Raw genomic sequence first — 14197 nt, 5'->3', positions numbered from 1 at the left:
TTGGATGCTTTCTGCGATATGAGGAATTCTTTTTTCAGTTGCAATATATCACCCTCCAGCCGAAATATCCTTCTATCTTTTTCTTCACCAGCTTCTAGATTTGCAGCCAACCCGTCACGTTCGGGTTCAGCTGCAAGTCGTTTTCTTTTTGCGCAAGACAACTCATCACTAAGTTGTCTTATTACCGCCTTCAAAGACTTGCCCTTGCGTTCTGCCTCCTGCTAGTAATTTATCCTTAGTATCCTCGGCAACACATACAGAATTTTCGATTTCCTCCTTCAAATTCGAGACAAGTTTAAGTGCGTCTTCCTTTTCTTTTTTTCTGTGAAATCAAGACAACCTCCATTGCCTTAATATCACCTTCCATTTTTCTCATTTCGGCTACCGCTGCTTCGCGCCCCTTTCACTCGTTGTCCAATTCGGATGTTATGTAGGCCACTTGTTTCTTCAAGCCAAGGACTTTCTCTTTGGTCTCCACATTAAGAGCCTGCATGACTTTAAGGATGACCTTAACATCTTTCGAATACAGCCTCGCTGTCGCATTCGGCTGACTTGCTCTGATAGCAGCGGCTAGTTTGGATTTCTTTAGAAGCATACCTAGAAACCGCCTATGAACGCCTGGATACAATATTACGTCTCTTGCCGCGTCCATAAGTTTTTCTTTGGCGAAGTCAAATACTCACTATTTCCATAATTGTACCCATCATTTCGAGAAGAGTGACAGCTTCTTCCTTTATTATCATCATTGGCGGCCATTTCACCAATTCGTCCTCCTGGGGAAATGCCTCACCCCTTCTGTCTGAAGACTTCAAATATGAAGCCCCCTCGGTGTGCACCGCAGTCTTCTGTGCTGAAGTCTCATTCTGACTCAGCATCCTTTTATTTGGCTTATAAATTTCTTCTGTATGGGAACAATTCCAACTTTAGTTTTAGCTCGGTAATTTTCCACTCTTGAAGACCAATTTTAGCCTGACAGAATTTCCTCGATGTTAAGGCAAATTCTTCAACATTTATCCTCTACCGATCCGGCTCGATGGACCAATGTAAACCGGGATCAATAATTAAAAGGCGCAAAGTCTTTTCCTTTTGAGCGTTTGTAAGACACTGAATTTATTTATTAAAAATATTTCTTAAGAACTTCTTATGATAATATGACTTAACCTAATTTATCATTAAATGTAAATGAGAGAAAGAGAGAGAGAGATACTAACTGTACACATGCATATGCACCATGCCACCATAAACCTTAGGAGGATGTCATAGACACGCATAGCTATCACATGTGGCAATGTGCTTATCAGTCTGAGTAAAGATTACATCATGGTAAAATTAAGAAGGTAAAGTCATGCAACCATATGACAACACTTTTTTTCAAAATTATTCATTTGACAACATCTCATTGTCAAAATTTATGTTTACCAATCCATTGTATACACACAAATCAGAGTTGGGAACCTATTTTCCATGCAGTTTGGCAAGGTAAGTTACAGAAAATGCAGAGATGGGAATGCTTATTTGAAATGACTACCTTCTTAATTTTACCATGGATTGCATCCCATAATCTAACTCCACCATAACACATGCAGCAATTGAAAATTCTGTATTATTTATTTCTAACTCGAAGGTCTGCTCACCACGTTTTCTTACCTTATTTAATGTGGACTGTATTAGGAAGATCCCTGCTTAACAAATCCCTCTCATCTACACTAGGTAGCCCGCTGTTCTCTTTTTTTATAAAAACATGTTCACTTATCTGTGAACAACCACGGAAAACTGATTTTTGAACCCCCCCCCGCTTTTTGGATATAAGCCACTAAAGTCTGATTTTATTACTATTTTAGAAATAATGTGTTCCTGGAAAATTAAAGTGACTGAAGTCTGATTTTTGATAACTTTTTAAAAAATAATGTTCCTATTTTTAGAAATGAGCCACTGAAGTGTGATATGCTATAGATATAAAGAATGTTAAATAAAAATAATGTTTTTATATTAAATATCATTTGTGTCGATTTCTTTAATGGGGGACAGCTTTTATTATTAAAATCTCTAACAGAACTATAACTGCTTTTATTATTGAAATCTCTACAGAAATATGATTGCGCTCATATTCGATCTTTCGTGTTTGAATCAAGTCATTCACCCTACAAAGAAAAATCAAACCGATCATGCTCACCTGATCTGATCGATGATCGTCCCATTATGAAGAATTCAACATTAGTTTATAAACAAAGCACTCATGTAAACTGTCTGATTGCGAGCACAGAACATTGATCAATGTGTTTGCTCATAACTTCCTCGTATTTGTTGAGCAACTCGAATCAACATGTTACGAATGTCTGATTGAATTTGATTGGATTTCTACCATGTGTGATCAAGCTAACTCAACCATACTCTTGCAGCCCTCCGACTCATACTCCACAATGTATATTTCTGAAAATTACTTTGCATCTGTAAGAAACTTTGCATTTGTAAGAAACACGGTGTGATATGATATCTTCCCATAGACATTGAACCTGTACAGGAGGCGCACCATCAGAATAATGCACCTGTGGGAAACATATTTCGCAGCATAATTTCAGAACTGGCAGATTTCAGTTGAGATCGGGAGTAGAACGTGCAGAGTCCATAAATTTATGTTATTCATTTCATTTCATTCGGTTTTTAGATAATAAATTGATTTAAATTTAATACTTAGAATTTAATTCCTTCCGTCGGGTTTGACGGATTAATATTTTAATACAAACTAGGACCCACGTAAAAGGTCCTTAAAACAGTTTGGAGTCATACAAAATTAAGGAAGAAAAAACAGTGAAGTGAATTTAAATTAACAAGGAAATCAAAGAGAAGAAAATTGAATAATTAATTTAAATTGAAAACAGCACATTTTATTAGAAAATTGAAACCAAAAAAATAATTACTTTTAAAACAGTGAAGTGGAGTTTACAGAATAATAAAAAGATTAAGTCCCCAATAGTGAAAAATCTAAATGAAATTTTAATTTAAGATAAAAGAGGAATCCCTTAACAGATAAAAGTGGTATCAATTGAAAAAGAAAATAATTGTGGGATGGAACAGATCTAGTTTTCTAAATAAATTTCCTAACAAATAAGGGGACATGCAAGAACTGATTATCACGTAAATCTATTATAGTCCCTTTCTAAATTTAGAATACATCACAATATGGAAGAATTAAGATCAAACGCGAAACAAATCACGGGGGCATTGAATGCTCTCCTGGAGAATATCAATATACTAGAACGTGTCACATATGGGTGGAGAAAATGGATGTGGATCCTTCAATCCAAACTCGGAACGTTAATTATATGAATAGACCAAATCCCTTCAAACGAGGAGGAGCATCAGAAAACTATCCCCGGAAACTAGAAACAAGGCAAACATGCATGATGAACCTGAACAGGAACAATCAAGAGACGAACAGGATTTACATGCTGAACTTGACCAAGATGAGTCGTTCAATGAGAAGCCTAAGGGTTTTTTTGGAGTCCGGCCATCTAGCGTAACATACATAGAGTATATCTTGTCAGATGGTCAGGTACTACAGTTTTTGATTGATACAGGGGCAAATAAAAATTATGGTGTGTTCCTGTTAAAAGGATATTTAAAGTGGCATCTGTTGGGGGTCACGCGACTATTAAAAATAAATCGAAATTGAAAATATTTAATAACATTGGGAATACGACAGAGATTCAATTTTTTGTATTACCTCATTTAGGAAATTTCTCCTGTATCATCGGCGATGATACATTAAGGCAATTGGGGCAATAATAGATAGGAAAAATGACCTCGTTATAATAGGGAACTACGAAATTCCTTTAAAAGCGCGATTCTCTTCAGATGAATTTTTCACTATAGGGGAAAATTTACCCCATCGTGTTCTCGATAGAAGCGACTCCCTATTAGGAAAATACTGCAAACTTTTTGAACTACTTAGCGGTAATGAATTGCTAGATACGAATATTCGGGCGGAAATAAGACATCAGTCGCCGATCCTATTTACAGAAAGAGTAATCCGTACCCAGCTTGTATGAGAGAAGAGGTAGATAGGCAAATTAAAGGAACTACTCGAAGGAGGAATAATTCGTCCGTCAAAAAGTTCATACAATTCCCCAAATTGGATGTCCCAAAAAACCAAAACCAAACGGGGAAAACGGTATCGTATGGTGATCGACTATAAACGATTGAATGCTGTAAACATTGCTGACAACTATCCCATTCCTGATATCAATGCTACTCCTTGTAGCATTGGCAATGCACATTATTTTACAACAATTGATCTCACATCAGGTTTTCACCAGATACCCATGAAAGATTCCGACATATCAAAAACAGTATTCTCCACTGTGAATGGAAAGTATGAATTTTTGAGGCAAACATTTGGCCTTTCCAAAGAATGATCGATGATGTCTTGAGATAATATATTGGAGATATTTGCCATGTAGGGTATTATTATATCAATCAACCGTTATATAATTGTGTTTGAGAAAATTTTAGATGAGCATTTGGATAATGTTGAGAAAGTGTTCACACGTCTTATGGATGCTAATCTTAAACTAAATTTTAAAACTTTATTGCCCCAAAAAATCTTAAAGAATTGAAAAGCTTCATATTATAGGAAATTTATCAGAAATTACGCGAAGGTAGCCAACCCGCAAACTAATTAAACTAGAGGAGAAAATGCACAAATACGAGTGAATGCTTCAAAAAAGCTAAGAATAATACTAGTCGAAGAGACTCTTTCAGCATTTGGGCAGTTAAAAAAGCTTTAAGTTTTTGCCGACGTGCTTGCCTTTCAAGATTTCACAAAACCATTCAATCTAACGCGGATGCATCAGATTACGCTATTGGAGCAGTTTTGTCACAAGGTAATATTGGCGAGAATAGACCCACTACATACATATCGCGTTCACTAAGTAAGTCGGAGGAAAATTACGCCACCAATGAGAAAGAGCTCCTGGCGATTGTTTGGGCACTAGAAATCTTGCGGTCATACCATTATGGTACAAGGATAATAAGAATTTGTACTGATCATCAACTCTTAACCTTTTCTCTAAGCAATCGCAACTACAACGCTAAGCTCAAGCGATGGAAAGCGCGTATCGAAGAATATAACTGTCAATTGATCTATAGGCCAGGAAAAACGAATGTAGTCGCCGATACACTCTCCTGTCTCAGAACAGAAGTGAACACACTCACAGACTCCGTTGTTGTTCAGAACTCCACAAACTATACGGCATCCTAAAATGATACTGCATCCGAAACAGACACTGCATCAGAAGGTACAAGGCATCCGGCATCGGAAACTGATACAGCATCAGAAGGCATTCGGCTGAACATGACAGTTCATACCTAATACCGCATGTGGAGTGGCCTGTAAATGTATTTTGAAATCAAATAATTCTACGAAATAGGGTGAGTTTCGAGTGTAATGAAGAGACGCATAAGGGTTATAAGGGATTTTCTGTGACTTTGCCTAGGATGACTAGTGAACCCCTTACTAACGTTTTGAAGAAAATTAAATCCTCATGTCATAACGGAATAAAAAATGCTGAATACTATATTCCCCCTTTACAAGAGGCCTACTAATCATTTTTATAGGTAACGGATAAGAATAACACAACGTATGGTTGAGGATGTTACAGTATCTGATAGGGTATTTAGCATTATAGAACAGGAACATAAATGTGCACACCGTAACAGATCCTTGAGAAATATCACTTCCAGCTATGTTAAGGAAAATTCGAGAATGTGTTAAACAATGTAAGACATTTAAAGTAAATAAGTACGATAGACATTAAAGGCCTGCACAAGACGAATTGTATGAATTGTTTTTTCGACACACTGACTTTGCCTACTCAATCATGCGCTATGTATTCCATAGGCATTATCTAAGGTTCGATCGTGGCATGGTTGATTCGAATATTTGCATGGTGTTCTCTATAAATGCAAGGTGTCAACAAACTTACTATCATAAGCCTTAAACTTGGAAAACGTTTGTAAAAACTATAGTAATACGCTTGGTAACAATTAAATAATAAACAAAATTGAACCCTGTTATAAGTTTGCTAGTCTATAGTTTACAACAAACGTAAAATTGTAATCTTTTAACAAGCTTAGAAATGTAAGCTTTGAACAAGCTTAGAAATGTAAGCTTTGAACAAGCTTAGAAATGTGAGCTTTGAACAAGCTTAGAAATGTAAGATTTAAAAAAGCTTAAAAATGTAAGCTTTGAAAACGTTTGTGAAAAGTATTGTAATACGCTTGGGAACAATTATACAATAAACTAAATTGAACCCTGTTGTAAGCTTGCTAGTCTATAGTATACAACAAGCTTAGAATGATAATAATTAGTTGACACACATTCCATCTTTATTTGTAAATTTATAATTTTTTTTATTTGGTATAGTTGAATTAATTAGATGTTTAATTAGATGATTAGATTAAATTAAAGAGATCATTACTACAAACATAAAAGAAACTTCAATTGTTTTCTACATATATAAATTAATAAAAAAAAAATTGGGCTTGTAAAGAAAGTTTTTTGTTTCTATTTTTTCGATTAAGCATTATATTTTTTTTTTTTTTTTGGACTCAAGCCTATTTTTGGCAAATCGCAAAAATTATTTTGTGCTTTTCACAAAATCCTCTGCATTTAATCCAACGGAGACAGTAGCATCTGTATAATTAAAAAAGGAATTAAACTTAAATGCGTAAAATTGTTAAAGTCAATTATGTACATACTTCTTATGGCTTTTGCTACACTCAGACTGCGCACACTCTTTTTATCTTCCGTCCCTTTCTAACACAACTTTTCCGCAACTTGATCTGTCAAAATTTTTCGCCAGCAGTTTTTGGTGAAATTCGGTGCCTTTGCTACAGATAACAGTTCTGTTCCCTTTGAATATAACAAAAAAAAGAAAAAAATTGAGGTTAACTAGAAAGGTTAATTAACTAATTGGAAGCGGTTTCTCTATATAACTTACAAACGAAAGAAAAAAGTTTTTATCATCCTCTAACTGCTTTTCGAACTTTAAAAAATCATCCAAGTCTTTAAACGCGTTATCAGGCATCACGAACTTCAATAATGTTTCTTTCTTCAAACCTTTCACTTCATTCCGTAGGGATTTTATTTCTTCCCGCATTGAAGTTACCTCAGTCGTTAGCCTCAAAAACATGGGTTCAATAGTCTGAGCAAGGGCTTCCGTTATCGCTAAAAATAAATAGAACAAAAAATTATAAAGTATAAAAATTTCAAAACATGTATGTAAAAATATTATTGAATATGTATTTACCTTTTAATGCCACAGGATTTGGTTGTATAACATTTTGACATTCTGAAGTATTGTGCACGAGTTCCGAGCTTAGAAAGATATTGTTAAAGTTTATGTTATTCACTTCAGTCACAGTGTATAACTGGAAGAAATCCAAATTCATTGTTTTATTGCGTAAAGCACAGATTTATTTCATCTTCAGATTTATTGTCGTCGCTTAAATTAGAATCCGCTGCACTACAAGTGGCTGCAAGATCATCCCTTAAATTAGAGTCCACTGCACTACATGTGGCTACAATGGAATCTTTTTTATTACAAGTAACTTCACTAGAACCGCACTTATGTTTTTTGCATTTCAGAGTAAGTCAACAATTTCTTTTGTTTCCTTACGAACACTGTGTTTAATTTTGTAATGCATTTTATATTTTATTTTACTTTTAAAAATGGTATTTTTTCACTTTCTTGCTTCTAAATTTTCACTTATTTCAACTGAACAATCAAAATTAACAAGACAACTGAAAACATAAACAAAAAAAATTCACTTGGACACATAACGGTACTTAAATTCAGTCGCAGCGACTTTGTTTTTGTTTTCATACGAAACCGGTTTTCGTTGCACTTTATGTGTGAAGCAACATACATCAAATGATGTATGTTTATGAAAAGTTGTAGAAATTCGTTAATAGTAAGTTTATTCACCAATCTATTTAAATTACGCATAGGGAATGGTTTGTTGGGAACAACACTATATACTTCCATTGTTCAATTCTGTGCAACTTATGTTATTGAATGAGAGTCAAATCTCTGCCCACAAACTTTAATTTCAAAAGAACACTATGTATAGATAGAAAATAGGCAAACAATATTTACCTCTTTTTTATAACCAAAATTTTATGATCATCACCAATAAATTGGGATTATTCAGTATATATTTCATTTTTTCTATTCATTTGTTGATGTCTATGCACATTTTGTTATTGAACTCAATTTTATATGTACGCGGTGTTTGGTTACTTCAAAATTACAGCACACACAAAAACACACCCTCACCGTCGAAATTAACACACACACACACACTCTCTCAATTTAAGCACACGTACACAAATGACACACAATTTGACGATAACACGGTTCGACGTCATTGTTGACACCCTGCATTTATGGAGAACACCATACAAATATTCGAGTCAATCATGCCACGATCGAACCTTAGACAATGGCACACATGAATCAAAATGGGGATGTTGTTAGTTGTCATTGCCTATGAAATACATAGCGCATGATTGAGTAGACAAAGTCAGTGTGTCGAAAAAAACATATGTCATCTGAGTTCAAGCCTGCATTCCAAAAAGGAACCCAAAATAAGGGTAAAAGAGAACCCATAAATAAAGGTCACAATTACGAAATATTACATAGCAAAAAGAAATCCAAAATAAGTGTCAAAAATATAAAAATTGCAACCAAAAAGGAACCCATAAATACGGGCCACAATTACGAAATATTACATACCAAATAGAAAGGGTCAAGAAAAATATGAAAATTACAACAAAAAAGGAATCCATAAATAAGGGTCACGATTTCAAAATATTACATACCAAAAAGGAACCCAAAAATAAGGGTAAAAAATATATAAAATACTAGCAAAAAGGAGCCCAGAAATAAAGGTCACATTTATAAAATATTGTAAACTAAAAAGGAACCCAAATATGTTTCACAAAAATTAAATGGATAATAAAAAACCTAAAAGTTACAAAAATGTTGTTGTTGTATATTGTTGACCTGTTATATTTATTTTGCTTATTTGGTTAATTGCTTGGCTTAAAGTCATTAAAAAACTATGTTTTTTATTTTTGAATTTTTTCCTTTTTTATTCATCCAATATTTCGATTTCCTACAGAAATCATCTTCAGGGATATTTTTAAAGTGAAAGCTCGTCTATAGAGTTTAAATGTGAGTTTGATAGTGACATTTAAACTCAATAGACGAGCTTTTGCTCTCCTATCCCTAAAGATGATTTCCGGAGGAAATCAAAAAAGGAAAAATTCAAAAATAAAAAACATAGTTTTTTAATGACCATAAGCCAAGCAATTAACCAAATAAGTAAAAAGTTACAAAAAATACTAATCATTACTAACTAAATATAAACCTCCCACTCATCTGATCCCATCTAGACTACTCCGTCGCCCAAACTCCTCTCACTTCATAAAATTAACAAAATGCTCAAGAATATTTAGATAATTAGTATTAACACCCTATGAAATATCAAACAATATTCTAAATTTTATAAGACTAAGAAAATGTTAAATTTTTGGCAGTAAAATTCGATTTTTTTTTTTTTTTTGTTTTAGTGTCATTAACATGTTACCCAACTGTTTCTAAAAACTTATTTCCTTTTCTTTTCAACATCTGATGCAATAAAAGTTTGTTAAATTTTGGCACAATACACTTTCTTCTTAAATTGTATAAGGTTATGCAAATACTTTTCCAAATTGAAACCTTTATCATTATATTTGTTTCATAAATAAGAATTATATGAGGCGTAAAGATAAGTTTGTATCAAAAAATATCTATGTTTTAAATTCAATTGTTAGATTTAAGCCACAACATTATAATTGTTTCTGACGATTCGTGATGACTACGGCTGGGTGATCAATGGACACTTCAAATATCGATCCACAATAATAATAAAAATCCACAATATCGACTTACAACGCTATGAGGATGTATTAAATTGATTGGGGAATGATATAACAGGATAAATGAGACCACTGTTGTCAAGGATACTATGGCATTCCAGCTGGGAAGGATTCGCACCCAACTTGATGAATTGCAGAGACCCAAATCGGAAAACACAAACGCTCAATTAATTGGATTGGGTCGGCTTGGAAATAGATAGCTGGAACGCCTATTGCAACAGATTGGGATGAGATTCTTCGAAGCCAAGATACACTGGTTTCCAATAACAACCAGAAATACAAAATAAACTCAGACATCTCCATAAAAACTCAGGGACTCTTGTGGACTATTAATGGAGCCGTAACTTCAACCAACGACATACTTATACATACCAATCAATCAAAGTTTTCGCAGGAAATACATCATAAGCTGATGATTATGAAGGAGGAAGTAGGCGAATTGGTCTTAGCCTGCCAAATGGCCAAGGCGAAAGTTGTAAACATAAACTTATTAAATAAAGAAGAGATAAATCAATTAATAGGCAAAATAGAAGTTCTTCCATACAGTGATTTCAACGAAGCCATTGAGTACAGCGAACCTTCCATCTACACTAATAGCACCCGCTTACTTTACATTTTATCGATGCCAAAAGTAGATGTAACCAAATTTAACCACTTGATTGTACGAGCTGCCTTAAAAAAGGATCAAAAAGTGAGTCATAAAATGATACTGATGAACAAGGACGAAACCTATGGTATTAAAAATAGATGCCTTCGAATGTAAGAAGGAAGCGCTTGATAAGTTATCTAGTGAAGAATCAAAGGTCGAACTACTTAAAGATGGCACATTATTCTTGGACAACTTTAACGGTAGTATTTGGCCCAATGGAACATCCCATCACCATGATGGATCCTTTATTCTACAAATGCAAAATGAATCCTTAACAGTAAACAATAAAATGAATTGGAGTATGACTAGTTTTGGCGTTCAAGTACTTCCATCGGTACTAACCACCATCACGAATAGGAGCATATCGGTTACTCTTAATCTAATACATGAAATGGCTTCAACGAACATACGACTTTTGAGCAACCTTAAGGAAAAAACATTTGGTTCGTGATGTCAAGATCCTTGGGTCTATTCCTACTAATGGGACTGATGTGGATAATCTGGAGGAAACTAACAACGAAGATAAACCTACCCAAACTTAACCTGTCAGTACTACAACAAAATACTTCCCAACATCCTGATCTGCGGGACGAAGATTTTTAAAAGGGGGAGAGTTAACACATTCCAGTCTCACCAAACCACTGTGTTGCCCTATTTTAACATTACACGTGTCGCTTATTCAGCACTTTAATTCCATTGCGAAATTGCAATATAATATCTTCCCATAGACGTTGAACCTGTTCACGAGGTGCACCATCAGCATAATGCACCTGAGGGAAACATATTTCGCAACATAATTTTAGGGTCGCTACCAGAAATTCGAAGCTTGAAGACAACTATTGGAACTGGCAGATTTCAGTTGAGTTCGGGAGTAGAACGTGCATAGTTCGTAATTTTAAGTTATTCCTTTCATTTCATTCTTTATTAAAATAATAAATTGATTTAAATTTAACTGCTCTCGTCGGGTTTGACGGATTATTTTTTTTTTCAAACTAGGACGAGAGTCCTTAACTTCTATAATGAGTGTGATGGGTTTGATTCATCTTAGTTTAGTATCGTGAGTGAATTGATTAACACACAAGTTATTGAACCTGAGCGAAATCATGATTGTAATTTGACTTAGCATTTGGTAAGTAAAAGACAGCCCCCATTCAGGAAATTAGAACATATTATATTTAATAAACACACAATTTTTAGTTTTATTTAGGTTTTTGTTATATTAGACTTCAGTGACTTATTTGTAAAAAAAATCATTATTTGTAATAAAGGAACACATCAATGTATTTAATAAACAAAAAATGTTGACATATTTTTTTAATTTTTTAATTAACAGTATTGGTCAAGATTATTCACACTCGTGCTCGTTGCAACCGTTTGATATATACATGCGCGGTGAAAAACGTCGGATGAGGTATTTTATTTTTAATTATTGAAAGACGCACATAATCGCTTTTTTTCATTCATTTTCAGGCCCTTTGTATAACTTTACTTAAAACTAAACTAAAACACATATAATCTAATCCGCTTAAAAACGGAACGGATCAATTGTATATCCATGGTACTCTATCGTGCAACGTCACTACTCCATATTTCACTAACTTTGCTAATTACTTCAGTTTCAGGTGAAGTTTTATACCTCATGAAATATCCTTGAATTTGAGCAGGGCTGACATGCTTGCCAGTGCTGATTACTGAGTCTGCAAAGTTCATGGCTCCCTTGTTGTCTTGATAAAATCTTTTGAACATTTCTATTAACTGATATTTGGAACAATATCCTATGTATTCTTGTACATCCACGCGACCTGGCCTAATTAATGCTGGGTCTAACCTATCAATATAGTTTGTTGTCATAAAGACAATCCGAGCTTCTGTCGAAGCCACGCCGTCCAAACAGTTAAGCAAGCCACTAAATGTTACTCTGTTTAAACCCTCGTAAGCCGCTTTTTGGTGCTGCACATCTTCACGGGACGCGAAGGCTGCATCAATGTCCTCAAGTAATATTATAGACTGTTCCGGAGCAACATTTAATAAATGGTTCAATCTATCGTCAGTTAATCCTCTCTCTGACAAGTTAAGTAAACATATGCCATATTCTAGTTCTCCTGCCAAAGCAGTAATGAAGCTTGACTTCCCACAACCAGGGGGACCATATAATAAATATCCTCTTCTATATGGTATTCCTCTGTCTGCATACCATTGGGGGTTGTTAATAAATTCCTTGCAGTCACTGATAATTCGCATTGATATTTGTTTATCTAATACAACCGAAGACAATGGGCGGCGCCTTCGCGGATGTCCGAATGGCCTCCATTCAGAGCCCATAGCCGTATACATAATGGTTTTTCCTTCTGTTGCTTGAAGTGCATATTGTCGAGCCTCCTCTAACATTTCAAAATAAAGCTGTTTGTTTCTTCCAAACGCAGTTATCGTTACCGACTCCCAAGGAACGCCCATGTGCAGATCTAAAGTCTGTTGTTCTCTCGACCTTTCAACCTGCATCCACACTCCTTTATAACGCATCAAATGTTTTCCAATGCTGGGAATGAAATCGTACTTGGTTTTAATTTTTCCAGTTTCTTTTTGCACAAATGAAGTCTCAACACTTAGGTGTTGCGTGTCACGAGCAGCGTGAGCTGTTATCCATTGCAACAACCATTGATACGATTTATCACGGCACGGTACTTCCAATGTAATCATAAGATGTCGTCTGAATAATACAATACTCCCTTGTAGGCCTTTGCGAAGAATCGCCGCACCTGCTCCGACTCCAAAAAGGCCAAAGCCGGCGCCAAAATAAGGATTCGTCGATAAGTTATTCAGAAGATCAGTCAACATTCCGTATTTCCAATATCCGTCAGTTAGGAATACCTAAGTTAACATTTAACTTATTAAGGAAATGGGCTCATATAACAGGTCTACCTAAAATATGCCGCACGTATGTTTACGAAGTGTTCACACACAACTGTCATGAATCACAGTTACATGTTACCATGGTGTAAGAATACAGGTAGACCATGGTAGAAGAATACAGGTAGATGCACTCTTGGGAACATTGATATGTCAAAAAATGTAAATGTTTTTGCAAATATAAGTAGATTTTTATGCTTTCTTACACGACGTCATTCGGAGGTTATTATAATTACATTTATTTATTTATATGTTGCGATGAAAAAGCCATTAGGCCAATAACTATCACAACTATCGAAAAACTACTTATTCGCGTTTTCAACAATTTTTACAAATTTGAATAATTTTTCTATCAATATTATCAATTCCAAAATTGGTTTGACAGTTCATTGTCCCAGCAGCTGTGTCGACGCGTCTACCTATATTCTTCTACCATGAGGTAGACGTATTGACACAGCTGCTGGGACAATGAACTGTCAAACCAATTATGGTATTAAAATTTTTTAATGAAAAATTATTCAAATTTGCAAAAATCCCAAGTCCCCAAGCGTTGATGCACTTACCTGAAATCATGTATCATGGCTAATTAAAAAAAGATTCCTAACTGCAAAGAAACTAGGAAAATGGGACTCTGTATCTAAGTCGTCTTGTGTCAA

At 34.7% G+C, this 14197-nt stretch overlaps 1 protein-coding gene and 1 long non-coding RNA gene across 3 annotated transcripts; both read right to left on the bottom strand.

The window, feature by feature from the left end:
- Window positions 1–6365: 6365 nt before the first annotated feature.
- On the bottom strand, window positions 6366–8634 carry LOC109612215 (uncharacterized). 2 transcript variants are annotated; one of them, XR_009344242.1, is made up of 5 exons: window positions 8160–8634; window positions 7311–7581; window positions 7002–7228; window positions 6760–6913; window positions 6366–6694 (listed from the first exon to the last, which is right to left on the bottom strand). It is a non-coding gene; the product is annotated as an uncharacterized LOC109612215 (long non-coding RNA). The 2 variants fall into 2 exon arrangements; XR_009344241.1 differs by lacking the exon at window positions 8160–8634 and having other exon boundaries at window positions 7311–8137.
- Window positions 8635–12027: 3393 nt separating this feature from the next.
- Window positions 12028–13577, bottom strand: LOC131806963 (mitochondrial chaperone BCS1-like). Its single transcript, XM_059131948.1, has one exon. It carries the CDS (start codon window positions 13467–13469, stop codon window positions 12198–12200), a length of 1272 nt encoding a protein of 423 aa, XP_058987931.1. The 5' UTR covers window positions 13470–13577; the 3' UTR covers window positions 12028–12197.
- Window positions 13578–14197: the final 620 nt, after the last annotated feature.

The sequence above is a fragment of the Musca domestica genome, unplaced genomic scaffold (assembly GCF_030504385.1).
Source record: "Musca domestica strain aabys unplaced genomic scaffold, Musca_domestica.polishedcontigs.V.1.1 91, whole genome shotgun sequence".
NCBI classification, from domain to species: Eukaryota; Metazoa; Arthropoda; class Insecta; order Diptera; family Muscidae; genus Musca; species Musca domestica.
The sequence above is the reverse complement of the archived record's forward strand: the minus strand, read 5'-3'. Positions and strand labels throughout refer to the sequence as shown.

Excerpts from the sequence above, each read along its gene's own strand:
- LOC131806963 (XM_059131948.1), bottom strand. The coding sequence starts at position 13,469 with ATGTTGACTGATCTTCTGAATAACTTATCGACGAATCCTTATTTTGGC.